Genomic DNA, 19,898 nt, shown 5'->3' with positions numbered 1-19,898 from the left:
ACGTTTGTTTACGCGATAAAATCCTCAAACTGGAATGAATTTCTGGAAGACTTTAATTTGCACATGTTTTAGCCTGAATTAGATCCATATAAACCAATGCCAAACAAACAAAATTTATGCTAAAAGGGCATTTTTTGGCTTAAGCAGTTCACTTTTTAAGTAATTAACCGAACTTGAGTTCACATAACGTTAATTTAAGTTGCTTAAGGCTCAAGAATCCATCATTCAATCGTCAGCAATCATCAAAAATGAAAAACCAGTTTTTTCGTTCAAATTTAAAGAAATCCTCATGGAATTCTATCACTGCCCTACAGATAGCAAGTGCAATGATAGATTTTTATGAACATTGCTTCAATTTCTGGAAAAACTGGTTTTCAAAATTTGTTAAACGATGATGGTTATTTTCCTCTCAAATAGAATGATGTTGTGTGCAGGTCGTTAGGCCGAAATAACACTTGATCATTAACTACTATTTCAAATGGCTAATACATTCATGAGTGTGTTCCTTTTTTAATTTAAGACTGTTCTTTCTAGTTGTATTTCACATCGGATATTGTAGCCTTCTAGGTAATGCAATAAATCCCGATCTAACAACTAACAATCCATTCGACCTGAATATTCATTCGGCGGCTTCAAAGTAATGCAAATTATCCTGACCTATCCCTGTTAATTGCATATTCAAACTTACGGTTCATTAGAACTATCGACAATTTTCGGCCTAGCGACCCTTTCGGCCTAACGACTTTTTCGGCCTAACCAACGGCATTTGGCCTAATGGCCTTCGGCCTAACGACATTCAGCCTAACGGGATAGAACCGATGTACCTAATAGCTCTTAAATTTGAATTTTCTACTAAAAAAGGGTAGGGAATTATGACAATACCTAGTTTAAATATATAATGTGTGCATACGATGGTTTTCTTCAAATCGATAAGACTGCAATTTCCTTTGGAATATGCTACTTTTTAGAGAATAAATGGTTTTATGGTTGAAAAACTATGTTTGATTTCAAAAAGAATCTATGACATAACAAAATATAAAAGGCTCAAAGGACAGAACGTCGAATAACAAAAAAATTAAGGTAAAGAAAGCCAAACATCTTTTCTCAAAGAAGGAAAAGTTACACATCAACTTCTAATCTTTCGACCTTTTATCTTTCCAACATTTTGTCTCTCGACCTCTTGTCCGTAAACCGCACTGGCTACACCTTCAAAAGCTGTTCATATTTGAATGCAAAACTAACTTTTTGGTAACAAAATAGTTTATAATCATCATTGGACATCTATGAACTACATGATCGGTTCCTTGTGTGAGTGCAGATGATCTGGCGATATTGAGGTAGTAACCACGGGCGGTCAATAAATCTCAAGTTCATCATTGGACATCTATGAACTAGAAAACATGAAATAAGGTACCGTGGGGTAAGTGGATACAGAAAAATCAATAGTTAGCTTCATTGTTATGTACAGCTAACGCGAATAGTTCAACTCAAACTTTTTTCTGTGGATAACAAATAAGGGACTATTATACTTCAAATCGTCATTTATTTCGATTTTTCTGATTGTTATGTATCGAGAATGAGAGACTTAAAAATTTGCGCCAAATGATACACTTGCCGCACCATGGTGGGGTAAGTGGATCACCATTAAAAAAAATCTGTTCTCGAAACAAATGTAATATGATTATGTTTAATAAGAATGATATTACCCTCGCACTTGTTATTAGTGCTAGTAATGTTACATTTTATTACTTTAAAATTAAAAAGTATCTTTATTTAATCGAAATATAATAAAAAGTATGTATATATTAGTTCATACTAATAAGAACAAAAAAAAACATTGTAACTAGAAAAGTTTGGAGAAAATTCATCCATTTATACGCATAAGTTATACAGAAGTATTGTAGGATTATTTCTAACGATATTTTCGAAAAGCACTCTTGGTTTAAAAATATTAGTTACATTTACTTTTGAATAACAAACTGAAATCCTTCTGTTTTATGAATGAATTTATGAATTAATGAATATATGTGTATCATCTGTCTAGAACAATTTATATGGTCAAATAATGTACGAGACTATGATTTCGATTGGAAAATTAGTATATTTTGCTCTTTTACAACTCAGCTTAGATAAACCACGAAAAGTTTCGTGTGAATTTTGAAATTATTATTCTTTTTATATTTTTTTTATACCAGAAAGGTTAAAAAAAACTTTTAGGTGGATTCATTCAAATTTTCTATGGTAAATTTAACAAATTCAAGCTGTGATTGGAACAAAATAAAGGAAAACAACATTTGCGGTTATTAAAGCTTATTAAAATTCTCCTAAGCAGTCTGCCAATAAATGATAATTATTCTTGATCCACTTACCCCACCCCACTAAAAAGTAGGGGTAAGTGTACCATGTCCAATATATTTGTATTTATTCATATAAATGACATATTTTTCATTGTGATACACTCAATTAGAACTGAAATGCTCACCATGTGTCAAAAAATATAATAGAATTTGATTTTAGACAGAGATACAATGGATTTTTGATTGATGGAAAACAATTTTCAAATTAATTACTTTTTGCAGCTAACAAGTTTGCTTGTGTTAGTGTACGTGTAGTACCAGTTTTGCAATAGTATCAGTGTGGGCGTAAGAATATAACCTAAAACGAAGCAATGGTGCGAAAACATTCAGCATATCCAAGTATCCAAGGCTTTATATTGACAAATGATCCACTTACCCCACTGATACACTTCCCCCACTGTACCTTATCGGTGATGCTAACGATGCATTCAGCACCCTTGGAGGGAATTTATTTTTGGTACCCACATCATCAAATTCGTCGCAGAGATCAATTTGACTCCGAATTACGGTACCAGGTTGAAAAGCCTCTGATCGCTGATACACCTAAGCGATTTTTTTAATTTCCTACCAAATATGCAGAGAAATTACGGCTTTCCCAATCAAGTGCGATCAAGAATTTATTCAGGGTTACCTCTGAGAACATATTGATAACTTTTCAGAATACTCCACGGTACCAATGTGTTGTCCAAGCTCTAGGTTGTGTTTTGATAGAGGATGGCGGTAAGGACGAGAGAAACAACTCCATTTCAAATTGAAATCCTTCATCCCCCATCATTCTCTTTCCTCTTGATATAGTAATAAATCGATCAGTTTAATTTGGAATCGTTCTGCCATAGTCCTCAAAAATTCTCTTCAAGGCATAGTTAAGTTCGCATTTGTCACTTGAATCTAACGATGTGATGTCAACCTTCCGTGGATTATAAACACGTCCCGTTACGACTAAACGATGATCAAATGTGAACGACCGCCAACCTGGTGCGTACACGGAGAAATATTTTTACCTAATTTTTGAGTTTACTTTACCCAAAATTAGGTATATCGATTATAGTTTCAACCCAAAATCTCTCGGTTTTCTCTTTCTCCCACACGAATGTTGTCAAAAATAGAGAGAGCTGCATCTACCCAATGGGGGTAGTTTGGCCCAATAAGCCAAATTTGGGTAAATGCAACTTTTCTTATGTTTGGGTCGAAAGAACTCAATTTTGCGTTAAATCAACCCAAAATTGAGTATATTTTTCTAATGGAATTAAAGCCAAACTACCTAGTGGGGACCTTGGAAATTTAGCCAAAATTGAGTTATTGGGCTCAACTACAGAATTGCGTTGAAACAACCCAAAATTGAGTTGAATTCCGTCTCCGTGTATCTACCCGAACGCACCAAAATAACACTACAACCCTGACAGAGAACATTGCGTCTAGCAATGAATCGCAGCTAAACGGCACATTTATGGATTCTCGCATTTCCTTAATCACTCCGGCACCTAAATACGCATCTGTAGGTACATGATAGTACTTAATTTATGATTATTATTTTCAACTATCGCAAGCCAGTTGCAGTGGGTGCTCGCAATCTGCTGCTTACATCTCTCGCGACTCACGCATCATTCATTGGGCTGGTTATCGACGTAGTACAAGTAAATATTGGAAAGCTACTATGACGACACTTTGCCGTAATAGATTAGTTGATCTGTCTCAATTGTGGAAGATCAGATGTGAGTGCGCCATTGCGCACATAGGGGGAAAGCTACAAAAAGCACCATAGCTTTCATCGATCTAAACTATCTTTCAAGATGAGTAACCTAAAAGGCACAGCTTCTTATGAAATACAGATCAGCTATCATGATTCTCCATGGATTATTTTGATATTGATCACGTATGAGTTGAAGTATGTTTTGTGTGTTAAATTTTTCAATGTCACAAAGTATCGAGAAAACATCAATGCAAATATGTATTCAATACATTTCAGAAAAAAAGGTAGTGAAAGATTCATAGAAAAAAAAAACAAAATTAAACGTTCAGTCTTCACTTCTTGTTGATTCAATTTGAATCATTATCTCCTACAATAAGCCCGGAAAATACTATCACTTGTTACAGTTTACCTTCCACTTGAATATGACTCTCTTGGAGAGCGTATCTTCGATAGGTGCCGGAAAATCCAATCATCTGTTGTTTGACTTCTAAGTCGAACGGCTCTGATAGGAACTGTATCTATTGTACGATTGGCATGTTACATTCAATTTCAATAAATTCCTAGATAAATGTGCTTTTGACGCAGTTCAGCAAATGATGCGGAAACAAGTAAATGTAAATTCAATATAGGAGAAAATGCTTTTGATTATTAACCTTTAACTCGTATAGACCTCAGTGAAAGTAAAAATACTAAAACCTTCACTGCTCAGAGAATTCTTAACGGATCCAAATGATTTTTTGTCAGTTTACTGTCCCACATATCTAGTTTCTAGAAGTGGCCAGAGGAACTCGGAGATATTCTTGTGGCCGGAGTTATTCCGGTGGGTCACTGGGTCATTGAGGATTCGCAGAGCGGTGAGGGTTTTAGAATGTTTGCCTTCACTCAGGCATATACGGGTTAAGATAAAATTAAATCGAGGCAATACCACGAATCATCAAGAGCACAAATCTAAAGAACCAGACAGTGGATCGATCTGAAGACTTGATCGTTTGACAATAAGTCTTCGAGCTTTTCATTGAAATACCTATAAGTAAATGAAAAACCGAATTTAGTACTATATCATCCATTAGAGTTTGTATCCTTCGACAGATACACGTATTTCGACCTCAACTGTAAGCCCGTATTCAGCGTCGTGTACAACACTCGACCCAAAAAGATCCTTTATCATCAGGTCTTACTGAATAGCTGCGTGTTTACCGCTGACAAATGAAAAATGCAGAGGTTGTACCAATTTTAAACCTGAATAAAAATCTTGTCGAAGATCTTGTTGTTCTAGCTTTCGATCAATTGATTTGCTTTCTTCTACAGTAAACTTTAGGAAAATATTATTTTGCATAGAATTAAATTCAATTCTCGATTTCCGGCATGGAAATTTAATTACTAATACTAATGACAACTTTCACGTTTAACGAATTTGATTCGTCCCAACAAATCTGAAGTCGATTCATCTGGTCTTGTCATTAGATTTTTGTGTCTAAATCTCTAAATCTAAGTCACTAAGTTACCAATGTGCAACTAAATGGGAATGATTTTAAAATTGATATTTTGCTTTGTAGTTGTTCAGACCCATCGTCAATCAATCGAATAAATATTTATGTATATTTGGAATTTGTCAGTCAATTGTATTCACACAAATAAAATTGCGTTTTCATTGCTTTGATTTATTGAAAATAAGGCTGATACAAATATTAATTTTCTTTTATGTCACCCCCCCCCCTTCAAAAATCCGAAAATTTTGAAGGGGAGAAAAAAAAGATTCATCATTTTTTTGACATCAGTTAGATTTTTATCATTTTTAAAGTAAAAAAACAAGTAAAATAATGATCCAGAGGACGTTTGAAAAAAGTTTAACAATTATCGTTAAAATAAAAAATTCGAAAAATAACTTTTTTTTTCATTTTTGTTTTTTTAGTTCCTTATTTATTTTTATCCCCCCCCCCCTCGTACCTTCCAAGTGGTCTCGGACATAAAAGAAATTTAATATTTGTATCAGCCTAAGATGAGTTTTCAATAGGTCTGGTTCGGGTCGCCCAAATCCCAGAGTAGCAGAACAAAGTACCATAAATTCGGGTGAAATTGATCAGTTTTCACGGTTTTTATGATCTGTTTTCTATAATGTTGTCAATTTTAATCAACTGAATGCAGGAAAACACGTACGACATTAAGCCTCATTGGCTCATGTAACGAAATTTTCTAACAAATGTGATTTTGATGCTAAAAGTTATCTTTAAAATAAAAAAATTGGGTGATCCCATTTCGGGGTGAAATTGATCACCTGTCAAAGCGATTATTGTTTGTTTTGAAAACAACTCTACTTACTAAATTTGGGCTCCCTGAATCCGAATATGCTTGCCAATTTCTTAACAATGTAATATTAACGGAGATAATTCATAATTAAATTTCAAGAGTACCGCGTAAAACGCCTAAATGTAGGCAATTTCTAAAGGAATTTCAAACTAACTAACAGAAATTCTATTATTTTAACCAAATGAGCGAATTGGTACGAATTTCGATTAAAAAATCTGTTTTGGGGAAATATTTTAATCATCCTCAAAAACTTTCACGCTGATACCATGTTCATATCCTTGTTTAGAACTAGAAGTTTAGGGAAGTCTGGCAATACCACACCTTACATCATTCTGCATTTTTACATTATTTTCATAGAAATATGCATTTTTTTAACTCCTTAAACTTCACAACACACTATTTGACCATTGTTAAGACTAACAACGTTCGTTTACTACAACTAACACTGATATCGGTGCTCTATTAGTAAGAAATAAAATCGTAGGACACGGTGATCAATTTCACCCTATTGATCAATTTCACCCGAATTTACGGTACACAGAAAAAATATTTAAATTTCAATGAAATGTAAAATATAGGCTCCCGTAAAAAAATAATTTCATGTTGACAATAAATCTTCGAGCTGCTTAGTGTAAATACCTATAAATAAATGGAAACCCGAATTTAGTACTTCTTCTTCTTTCTGGCATTACGTCCCAACTGGGCCAAAGCCTGTTGCTCAGATTAGTGTTCTTATGAGCACTTCCACAGTTATTAACTGAGAGCTTTCTTTGCCGATTGATCATTTTTGCATATGTATATCGTGTGGCAGGTACCAAGATACTCTAGGCCCTGGGAATCGAAAAAAATTCCTTTACGAAAAGATCCTCGACCAGCGGGATTCGAACCCACGACCCTCAGCATGGTCATGCTGAATAGCTGCGCGTTTACCGCTACAACTACGGCTATCTGGGCCCCCGAATTTAGTACTATACCATCTAATTCTACTTGAGTTTGTATCCTTTGACAGATACGCGTATTCCGACCTCAACTGTAAGGCCGTCTTCAGTGTCGTGTACTAGACTTGACTTCAGTACAGTCTAGTAGTACACGACACTGAAGACAGTCTTACGGGTGAGGTCGAAATACGCACATCTGTCCATGGATACGAACGCGTATCAGTACATGAATATAAAGTTTAAAGCAAATTTGATTGAAAATTACAGGACTGGTACTTGAAGTTTACGTTTATAATGTGCATGAAAATAAACCTAAAATTACATTACTTCTTCAGATTTACCGATTGTATATAAACCAATAACTTTAACTGAGCCGTCCGATTTGAATAACGTCTTCGACAAAGTTATAACTGATGAATTTATCTAACAGTATCAACTCAATACTAACCCTCAAGAGCACTATAACCGATTGAACGAATTGCATGCTTTTCCCATAGTAATTTCCATACAAACTTTAAAGAGATTGTGTAGTCTCATTTTTCATCCACGTGAGCTTAAATTTTGGGAGGACACTCAGCATATAAGTTAGAATCGGTTAAGCGGTGTAGAGCAAAAACGATGTTTAGAACCACCCTACTATGTTAGATTATACTAACCGCATTATCATTAACAGTTATCTAAGTTAAGACTCAAAGTTAGGAATTATATTACGCAAATTGTCAACATCAGCATTTTGAACTAACATGTGAAAGTTCTCTATGGAATGCTCCATACAGTGGACAGCATTCCTCCATAATTATAAATCTATTATTTTCCGTCCCATATCCGTAGTTGTTCCCAAGCCACCCACGTCCAGTGCCCCAAATCCAACCCCCCCATCAGCTGTTTCCATTCCATCAGCGATTGAACGACAAACCACCCCTCAAGAAATTGTTCTGCTCAGCAAGAGCAAGAAATCTGAGTCCCACGCAGAGTCCGGTTTTCTGGTTCGGATTGTCATTATCACCGTATCAAACAACAATCACAACACTTTTACCGTGGCTACTTACTGATCGTGGAATACAATCACCCTATGTATGTAGGGTACTGGCGAGCCGATTGATGCTAGCTGAGCATTCATGAATGGTGTTAGTACACCTGAAGCGTGGACTGCTGGAAATTTGAACGTGACCGATTTTACGTTTATAGATTATCGATCATGCAAAATTCCATAGCTTCTACATGTCAATCGAAGGAAGATTTGGACCTTTAGGTGTATTCGATAGAATAGGGGAAAACTGTAACAATCATTCAAGGCTTTTGCAATTTTGGACGATTTCATTTATATGGTATTTTCAACGAATTACTTTGAGGTGAAAAAGTACTTGAAACCACAATGTTGTACCAACACTTCGAATCCAAAAAACTAACAAAAACAGGAAACAACAACAGAAAACATGCTATATTACGGTTGTGCACTTGTAGTTACTCAAAATAAGAAAATTTGATGCTTTATTATACTGTTTCCTTAGTTTAGTGCCATTGAAAACATGATTAATATCGATAAAAAAAGGGTTGATCTAACATAACACCGATCAGTTGTTTCAAGGAGTTTGAAAATTTTGGAAATATTTAGTAATTCTCTAGAATCTAGATAAATGAGAAAATGTTCTCAGATAAATGAATGATGGAATTCTGAGATCTTTCTAGGATTATCACAGGAGAATTTCAAGAAGATAATCCCGAATATATCTTTTCGGCAATTCTTTTAAGATTTACTATTTAGCTGAACACGGATTTTACTTTGCCATCTGAAATTGTTTGTGCCTTTCTCAAAGAATAAGCCGTTACTTATTATTTTGAAATTGAGAGAAACCGCTTTGAATTATTTCCTTTCAAAATCTTTCTCAAAGAGATTTTTTGAAATCAATATCTAGAAATTTCTCAATAAAAAAAATATAAATTGACAAAAAAAAATCATTAGAAACTTCTTTCGTGTAGGTAGTTAGAAAAAATAACAAATTGTTTCCTACATAAAATCTTGTTTGAAAATTGTTTTTCAACCAGGAAAACAAAAAAAAGCTATAAAACTTGTCGAAAAAATCATAAATAACTAAAACTAAATATAAATATAAAAATAATGTTCCAGAGATCGAAAGCAAATTCAATTACCTTCCATTTGGAGTAAAGAGATTATAAATCGGCGCGCCTTATCCGGAGATATTAGCGGGTAACTAGAAGCATAAATTTAAAAAAAATCACATAATTCATAAAAACGGTTCCACTTACATTTTTTCGACAGCATTTTCGGATTCTGCGCACGATTTTACATAAAAAATTATGATCAGCTCATCGAGTTCAAAAATGCTGTAAACTAGTGAATTCAACCATATTTTGTGTTTATGTGCAATAGTTTCCAAATTTAAACAGTTGATACATTCATTGTGTCAAAAAGATCAATTTCGCAATCATTTTTCAAATATTTTAAGATGTTTCTTGCATTTACCTTGTTAAATTATTTGTGTTTTTTTCCTGGAAAAATCATCGAAATCAATCGAAAAATTGCGAAGTTGAGAGTTTAAAAAATACAGAAAAAAGATGGTGTAGTTAAAGAATTATGAAACTTTGATGAACCTTAAGGATCTATGACTTAGTATTTCAATCAGGTTAAATTAAATAGAATAGACAGCTTTTTTAAAATAATTGACACAAACAACAATAGAGGTAAAAGTCGGTCATTGTGATGGCCATTTTAAGATTCCGGTGTATTACCAAGCTTTATGATACTATAAAAAAGTACTGTTGACATTCTACTTAATTTAATTTTTTTTAGGATACAGAACCTGGATCACGTGACGTCATTTAAATTAGAGCATGTTGCTGCTCACAGATTTTGAACGTTCCAAGCCCAAAACTAAAACTACTAATAGCAATCAACAGCAACAACGGTGGGACTCTATTGCAGGTTGCCGTTTCAAAACTCGCGCCCGGTAGTGGCGGAATCGGAATCGAACTGCCACTTCATTCTAAGTGTTGCGTCCGTTCAGGAACGAACGCAACGGTCTGAGCTCCGGAGCGCGCGTAAATTTTTCGTTCATCATTTGTAGAACTTGCACGGGCGCACACCCGGAGTTCTGAGCTCTGATATATATTTGCGATAAAATCGGTAATTATTTCCCACAATGCTATAGTACAGTGCCTGCGTCTAGTGTGCTCTGTGATTTAAGCTGAAACTTGGGGGAAGTTGTTTGTTCAGTGTACAGTGATTTGTGTGGTGGGCGAAGAAAGTTCATGCCAAATGCATAGTGGTTGTCAAAGTGCCTGATTTGCAAGCCGAAAGAGTTGTTGGAAAGTGGCGAACCTTTAATAGCGCACGAGCCGTAAAAAAAAATTGCAAAACCAACCACAATGGGTGACAGCAGCAAAGCGGACCACAAGAATACAATCGAAATGAATGGTTTCAGCAAAGATACGACCATGGAGAAACCGAAATTCGACGACCACGACATAAAACCACGTTAGTATTGATCAACTAATCCCTTTCTCTATCAATTATGGAATCGAATATTACGAAACACGTTGGCAAAAATTAAACTTTCACTGTTAAGTATAATGTGCCCCCTCAGATACGCGAACACGTTCAGAACCGTAGGTAGGACAAACAGTGTAATATTAAATTCGAAATTTGCCCAAAGAACGGAATATTAACTTTTTATCAAATGTTCAAAATCTTTCTTGAAAAGTAATTCCTCTTTCTAGTGATGTTTTTCAAATGTTAGGGAAGGTGGAGAGTTTTTGATCGGGTTTTTATTTTGGGACACAATGCGCGAAAAAAAAATTACTTAATTTGCGAAGAGAGTTCTTTGAATTTTTTTGTAGTATGTTTAGGAGGTAATCAAATTCAAGAACAACTCGAGAGTGAATCGAAAATGGATTATTTCAGTTTTAATCTGGAAGCTTTTTCAATATCCCAGTAAACACACCATCGTATATGATGGTATATAAGAGTACAAAGGTGGAGGCGATATACATACATCATGCATGCAGCCTTATGGCGCATGTACGTATATCGCCTCCACTAGTGTACTCTTATGCGCTATCGTATACGAGTTTGTGTTTACTGGGATGATAGTGTTTATGTTCAGGGAGATCGGGAAAATTCACAACTCAACCCACTTTTCATCTAAGCCGGATTTCGAACACATTTGCCTTCTGCATGGTCTAGCTTTATAGCTGCGCGTTAACTAAGTTAAAAAAAAAATCAACTATGGATTGTGTTTAAAAAAAAGTCGTAGAAATGCATAGTGTTTAAAAAACATCAAGAATTGAGTTGAAAATAATTCGATATTAAATTGAAAGATAAGACAAGAGAATGAAAGCAGAAACACGACTGTGACCAGAGTTAGCCAAGAGAACTGAGAGTCAGGCGAAAAGTCCACAGCTACAAAGCAAAGCCATGCTGAAGGTGTCTGGGTTCGAATCCCGGTCAGTCCAGAATATTTTTGTAATGGAAATTTCCTTGACTTCTCTGGGCATAGAGTATCATCGTACATGCTACACGGTATATGAATGTGAAAATGACAACTTTGGCAAAGAAAGTTAATAATTGTGGAAGTGCTCATTGAACACTAAGCTGAGAAACAGGCTCTGTCCCAGTGAGGGTGAAATGCCAAGAACAAGAAGAATCTGTTCTCGCGACATTATGTCTCCTGAACAAGCAGCTACAGCTGATTACAACCGAATCTACGTATTGAAGTGCACTTGCTAAATTATTGCCCTCGGCTGATTCGCGTGGTTGTTTTAGCACAATCTTGTTTATGTTTTAAGGAACTTGTTACACGCGGAAGGTTCATTTCAAGTATTAACTGATCAAACAAGATCAAACTAAAAAAAAACGTCCCAAACGTATCAATGAATCGCACGCTTCCCAAGGATAGGAAGCTCTTCGATCTACAATATTGGCACAAGAACAAGAGCAAAGTGATCGGACAATTCAAGCTTTGGTCACGCTTACTTTTAAGCATATCTCGCACACGGAGGACAACAGGTTTCGGTGCTGAAAAAATGTATTCCGCGTTCTGTTCCAAACTTCTGCTGCGGTGGGCTCCAGATATTTGCGCGCTAAAACGCGAAGGTCCCCAAAAGCAAAGGCAGGAATCAGTCAATCAACAATGACTGGATAGCCTCTAGTAGTATGTGGGTCGTGATGATGATATTCGAAATTCTATGCGCACAATGTTTTGATCGCCCGCGTCAGCAATCGCATACTTCCGTTCGGAAAATGATTGTACAATTCAATCGTTCGCGGTGCGAAAACAGTCGTTGTGATGCAATGTGTTTGGAGAATGAGTTTTCGAAGTAGTGGGCAAAAAATTGGCGATAGTGAAATCGTTATTAATCGCATTTGTACAAAAGTAATATACACTGACAAAATTTTACCTTTTTCGTAGGCTTTCACAACATTGGCGACATAAGGTCTGATTGTGATTTCCTCTAATATGCCGATGATAAATTGATATGCTAATCTGTAGTATTAGATCCTTGCATAGTCCTTATGCTTATTAAGCAGAAGTAATAGCCATTAGACTACCAACCCCGTCATTTCAATAGGGTCCAAGAGGCAACACCCAAGCAATTTCTAAACAAGTACAGAACGTTCAAGAAACTAGTAACGTCCTACTAGACCGTGGTTGCCGAAGGACATGAAGGTAAATGGACTATGGATATACATAGAAACCCCTTATGCAAATTCGCCAAAAAAAAAACGAGGTAAAATTCACAAATTTGTCTTATGAAACCAAAATTTGAAAACAAAAAATGTTTATGCGGCAATCGCGGATCAAACCAAGAACTTCCACAGCAATTGCTAGAACCAGTAACGGACTAGTGACCGTTTCCCTCACTTCCGATCTTTCATCACTTCTATATTCTCTGCTAAACCAAGAAGCAAACCTGTGCCATAGAATAATTAACGCCTCCCGATACCTGTCCAAACCGCATTACCTTGCGAAAATGCAGTGGACTCCATAGTCTGCAGTGGGGAAGATTTAATGCAACATCATTTCCTCCCATTTCCTCACACTGCTCTGAAATCTGACGTGGCAGGCGCTATTGTTGCCTAAAAATAGAATATCACTAGCACTTACACACTAAGGGTGCCTGTTAGTCCCAAGCTGTCATCTTGTTTGCCAAAGAACCCAATTTTTTATCTTTAATGATTTAAATATTTTTTGTAAGTATACTAGCACACATATCATGTTTCTTAAAGTGGCTAGAGGACCCTGAGAATATTCATGTGGCCGGTGTTATTCCGGTGGGCCACTGAGTCAGGTCGTGTAGAAAAGGGATATTTTTAGGACATGGCAAGTTATCTTAATTTATTTTCAATGACAATAATTTTAATTTATATAAATCAGTAAAATCTGATATTCAACATTATAAATGAAGACAGTGCGCATCGTACCTTCGTGCTGTGCGTGCGTACACGAATTCTCTCTGATCTGGGAAGTTTTTCTTTAAAAACTACCTAAAGCAATAAAACATTGCTGCAAATAAGTACTTTTCAGTACTAAAAATGAAAACGATACTTTTCAGTGCTACTAAAACAGTACTTTTCAGTACTATTTTTTCTACAATTGATCCATTTACGACCCTTGTTTGAAACCGTGCCTTTGATTTTTCGTTAGACCCGTTGGCGATAGCTAGCGGTGGTAATCCTTCTTGGACACCATCTTGGGAAAAAAAAACCTCTCAGGAGGTCTCTTCTTTCGTTTATTCACTAAACATGGTTGCAAACAAAAGGAAGGGTGAATCTCTGAATTCACAACTTCCTTCCAAAAAAGTGGGATTTGAAACTGTCACTAAACGTGGCAAGAATGGAAGAAAGAACATTTCCCCGGAATGCGAACTTTCTTCCAAGGGTGAAATGGATAATGTTGTTAATTGCATCCAAATGAGCAATCAGTTCAATGCTCTAGACAAATTTTCCAAACACCAAATCGAAGCAGTCTCTAGCCCAGGCTCTTTGATTTAACTATCGTGGTCAGTTGTTCCGAATTTGCGGGATTTAGGCAGGGGATCTTGAACACCATTAGGGGAATCAAGTTTTCTTCCAAATCGCATAGAAAGGAGACTGTCGCGTTTTGCCGGAAATTCTTAGACAAAAAACCTGCAGAAGTTTCTAGCTATCGTCCAATCAGTTTGTTTTCCTCCATCAGTACACTTTTTGAAAAGATCATTTTGAACAGAATGATGGTCCGCATCGACGAAAATTCAATTTTTGGCAATGAACAGTTCGGATTCCGCCATGGACATTCGACCACTCATCAACTTTTACGTGTAACAAAGTTAGGTTAAGTAAATTGAAAACGTGTTTTTTTTTTCTCATATAAGCAGATGAAATCAACTCACCGGTGGAAAATCTGAACTGCTACGGCAAATGAAATGTACTATGCTGTTAACAAAATGTTAATAAAATCTTAAATTTGTTTGATTGTACGACATTTTCCAGAATTACGTTCCCCAGAACGACATGCCTCAGAAATGCATTCCCCAGAATGGGACATTCCCCAGAAAAAACATAACAAGTGATTTTTGGGGTGCTAAATGGTAAACAGTAAATAGTGAACGCATTTAACTGAAAAATTCGAGGAAAACTAAATTATAGTTTTCATAGGTAAAACATTTTCGTATTGTTTTTTTTTTTAACGACAGGACTTTCGGTTTATTGCAGTCTTTCATTTATTAACTGGAGAATCTTTGAATCAAAATTTCTAGAAATTAATCAAATACAGCGCCACCTATGGTCGGAATTGTAATTCGAACCGTTTGGACGATTTTTATATGTTTTGACGATTTTATCCTTTCAAACTTCAAGCTCGTTTAGCCCCTCCTTAGAGTTGATGGATTCTGTTCAAATGTTTACAGTATTTTATTGCTGTCTATTATGAGCTACCCTAGTGCACACAGACTACGATATTTTGTAGCTATTAAGTTTTGCTGTAAACGGAAATTTTCAAAGACACAAGAATTCTAGTGTAATTGCGTTCCATTAATCTACATAATTACGTAGACAATAAACCTAGGAAGAACATCATATGTTCAAAAGAAGGGAGAATATGCTATGAAAGCAGAAAAACAAATTCCATCAATTTATTTTGTACATATAAGGTATATTACACTATCCAGCTTTTTACGCTAGCTATAAAACTACAGGGAGTGAATTATATTTGACATTTGTTGTCCACAAGTTTTATAGCTTGATCTCAGTAGGCTGCTATTTAAGATTGTTGATTGAACTGTCAAAAATTTTCACTATTTACATTTGTTTGTACATCATTGTAGTTACAAGAGCTCCAATTTCTAATTTTTATTTGTTTTTTTGTAACTAATTTGTTTTATTTTTAGGAATACAATGACTGCATTTTAAAAACTTCGGAATGAGCAAAATATGGATACGATAAGATCTGCATCATGGTTGAATTCTCTAGTATGAGCCAATATGGGATCATCCATGAATATGAGCCGTACATGGTTGGTGGCCCAATGGGAACATGCTGGAAGGCTTTTTCAAATGCACAGGGTTTTTCTGAAAATCGGGAACGAATTGCTATCACCTCGAATAATGTGAAATGACTAAGATCAACTAAATAACAGCGTGTCGAGTGTTGACACCTCATACGACACCAAGTCTTACCCCTTCCGGCTCTTAGCATAAGCAAGACATATCGCATGATTAAGATTTTTTGGTATTATTTTCGATTAATTGCGTTCAATCAAATTATTCTTAAAAGTGTGGGAGAAAAAAAAGGTTATTCCCATAGCATGGCATAGTTTGAAAACCAGCAGAACACCGACGTAGAACACAAGGAAATCGGTCGAAGACTTGGCAATCTGCACCTTTAACTTTTAATAGTCTATTTTCGAGTAAAATGTCGCTAACCTTTTAAACTTATAATATCCTCTGAACACTTTATCAAAGTACAAGAGCGTTCAGTAGAAATGAAAAATCCGTTTCTCAGTGGTCACGCTGAAGAAAACATTTTAACATCTTGTTTTTTGTCCAGCTTGTAGAGCCATGCAGATTCTTCATGGTAAAAGGAAACCTGTTCTCCAAGTTGCTGCTTTCAAACGCTTTTCATTGACCTAAAATAATGATAAACAAAAAAAATAATTAAACAAGAAACATTTTTTTTTCTATTTTCAAAACCAAGATTGAAGACTTTTGACATTTCAATGACAATTTTTTACATCACAAAGTTTGCTTTGATTTTGCCATTAAGAAGTTATAGTGTGGGCAAGACTTGTCAGAAGGGGGTGATTCAAATTTTATGGCATGCTAGCGTAAAAAGCTGGATACAAATCACCCTTTGAAAATACAATTAGAAAGAATAGCCAATTTTGAAAGAAGGAAGAATAACTATGAAATAACAATCCAATAGCTTGGGTCAAGTTTGATCATAATCGGTTCCCCAAAAGTCATTTCCCCGAACGCCAGTTCCCAGAATGCCAGTGCCCCAAACAACCCGTTTCCCCGAATAGCCTAGTTCCCGAAAAGTTTTAGTTCTTATAATTGTCTTAACTTTTTGTGTTTCAAGTGGTGAACGAACCGGTCATCTGATATTCATCCTTCTTCGCTTAATTGGCGGTTCTTTCGAGTTTCACCATCATTTACGATTGTATGACATTTGCCAGAAAACCATTTGCCAGAATCAATTCGCCAGAATGATTTTTGCCAGAAAACCATTCCCCAGAATGTACCATTCGCCAGAAAGCCATTCCCCAGAATGGACCATTTGCCAGAAAACCATTCCCCAGAATCATTTTTTGTAATTCGTTTTCAACCTTGATATCAATTGATCGATATATTTGTGAAGATGCATCGAAGCCAAACCTCAAATTTTCAAGAGCGCAAATCTAGTGACCCAAACAGCCATTCCAGCTGAAAATTTAATCGATTGGTCACCACCAAACCGCTGGCTGGTTCTCGAGGTTTATGCTCTTGAAAATTTGAGGTTTGGCTTCGATGCATCTTCACCTCAAGCCTACCGAAATTTTCGATATTTGTCATTTTTGTATCTTGAATATACTCATATTATTTGCACTTATAGCATGAAACATTGTGTAGTCAACTTTCACATTATTTACATCAAAAGGATTGGACTACTAGCACTGCACAGCTGCAGCGCAAAATTAATTAAAATTTAGCATCACTTCTACAGTACTTCACTCGCATCGTAAATGTTTATAACAAGTATAAAACAACGCTACTGATCGATCCGTGTTATTTAGTCTATCTTGTTAAAATCCTTCGCATACAATTTTATGCAATTTTCACTACTTACATAGCTGGTCTGAGAACAAAAAAGCTGAAACGTTTGACACGAATTAGTTTAGTTGAATAATTTCAGAAATATGAATAGTGTATCTTTGCGGAAGAAAATTGCAAAACAACTAAAAAGAACAGCCTTTGAGTGAAAGAAGGGAAAATTATGTTTGAAATATGATCAGTTTAGCGCCAATAATCATTGGAACAATATAACTCAAATGACTACCCAATGTTCTTTCGGTCATATATTGAAATACATTATTCAGTCCTTGAAAAGAACGTTAAACTGTTTTACTCTTAATAATAATTTGAACCGCATTATTTATTGTTTTCAAGTAGTTTTACAACATTTGCGACAGGCTGCCGGAAAACTCTACAATCTTCAGTGTTTACCCTGATTGCTAGTTTTAGCTATCTGGAACCGGAGATGTTTTGAAATTCTTAGCAGGACTGCTACGTGGCCATGATTAATGGTGGAAATCAAAATACACACATATATTGGTAGATGAAAAAACCGAATTTAGTACTATACCATTTAATTCCACTAGAGTTTGTATCCTTTAACAGATACGCGTATTTCGACCTCAACTGTAAGGCCGTCTTCAGTGTCGTGTACTAGACTCGAAGACTATACCATGTACTAAATTCGTTTTTTTCATCTACTTATAGGTATTCTACTAAACAGTTCGAAGATTTATTATCACACATATATTGGTTTCTCATATTCTGTCGCTTGCTCTACGATACAAGTCGGTTATGAAGATTAATGTTTTCGGAATCACTCGAGTAATCTTCAATGAGAAATTAGATGAAGGTCATGGTAAATATTCCATTATTGAATCACTTTCAATTTAGTTTTTTTTATTTGAGGACATATATTGATTGTTCCTTTCCCGATATTTGCATTTTTTTACATAAATCCTTTTTACAGACATTTTTATTGACAGCAGCCCTATATTGATTTTTTTTAGCTGTAATTATTTAAAATTAAGATGACATAACCTTGTTTACATTACTTCCATTCCTTCTGTTAACTGCAGGCAGAAACACACAGTACAATTATAAAGACTAGCCAATAATATAAAGAAGGGTAAATCCCCTATGAAGCATATAAGTCCTTGAATTAGTGAGCCCTAAAGAACAGCCTAATCTTCAAAGAAGGGAAAATCATTAATAGAAGGTTGAAAATACAGTTGCCTATAAGGGGTTGTCCATTAACAACGTGGTCAATTCTTTCGGATTTTTTACCTCCACGGGGTCTTTCGTCCATACAAAAATTTAAAAAGAATTGTTTGTATCGTGGTCATTGGCCAGACCCCCTTCCATCCTCCCATAAATGATCACATGGTTAATGGACGACCCCTAATAGCTTGTATAAAATTGATGACTATTTTAACATTTAAAAAAAAAACAGTTATTTCTTAGAAACTATGAAAACCCCGGAAATCTATTACACCTTCTTCTTCTTATCTTGTGTTACGTCCCAACTGGGACAGAGCCAAATATCAGCTTTGCGTTCTTACGAGCACCTCCACAGTTGTTAACTGAGAACTTTTATTGCCAATTGATCATTTTTGCATGTGTATAACGTATTGCCGATATGAATATGCTCTATGCCCTGAGAAATCGAAAAAATATTCAATCCAATAAAATCTTCGCCCGGTGGAATTCGAGCTCACGTCCGGCAGCTTGCTGAATAGCTGCATGTTTACCCCTACAGCTATCTATATAATAAATTTATGATATCATTATTAGTTTAAAACATTTTATCAAACAAAAAGCTTAAAAACTTACGTCACAATTATTTTGCATATAATTATGTATCGTACGCTGAAAATCATAATGATTCGAAAGATTTTACACACCTAAATAATGCTACACAAAGCAAAGTAATGTAGTAATATTTTTTTCTGGGAAATGTTCTTTCTGAGGAATGACTTTCTGGGAAATGGTCCATTCTGGCAAATGGTTTTCTGTCAAATGATCCATTCTGGCAAATTAATTCTGGCAAACGGCTTTCTGGCAAATGTCATACAACTTCATCTACATTTTTGGCAAGATGTTATAATCTATATTATCTTCTTCTTTTAATTGCTTATTATTCATTCTAGTTCAGCACCCAGTCCTTAAAGACTATTTTTGCACCTGTTTGCACTGCATCACGTTTAGGGGAAACGAGTTATTCGGGGAAATGTCTTTTGGGGAAACGGGTCATTCGGAGAGGTGGAATTCGAAGAAATGATATTCAGGGAAACGTCAGTAGCACAATCATGTGAAATAGATGTAAAACTGTTAAACAG

At 35.5% G+C, this 19,898-nt stretch overlaps 1 protein-coding gene across 1 annotated transcript in view; it reads left to right on the top strand.

The window, feature by feature from the left end:
* The first annotated feature begins 10,283 nt into the window (after positions 1-10,283).
* The window catches only part of LOC5569083 (putative inorganic phosphate cotransporter), a 37,778-nt gene continuing 28,163 nt past the window's right edge, over positions 10,284-19,898 (top strand). The window contains exon 1 of the mRNA XM_021847357.1: positions 10,284-10,788. Within this exon, the coding sequence (XP_021703049.1) occupies positions 10,680-10,788 (109 nt within the window). The 5' untranslated portion in view covers positions 10,284-10,679. The remainder of the gene's footprint in view (positions 10,789-19,898) is intronic.

The sequence above is a fragment of the Aedes aegypti genome, chromosome 2 (genome assembly GCF_002204515.2).
Source record: "Aedes aegypti strain LVP_AGWG chromosome 2, AaegL5.0 Primary Assembly, whole genome shotgun sequence".
NCBI classification, from domain to species: Eukaryota; Metazoa; Arthropoda; class Insecta; order Diptera; family Culicidae; genus Aedes; species Aedes aegypti.
Note: the sequence above shows the minus strand (reverse complement) of the source record. Positions and strands in the feature narration are given on the sequence as shown.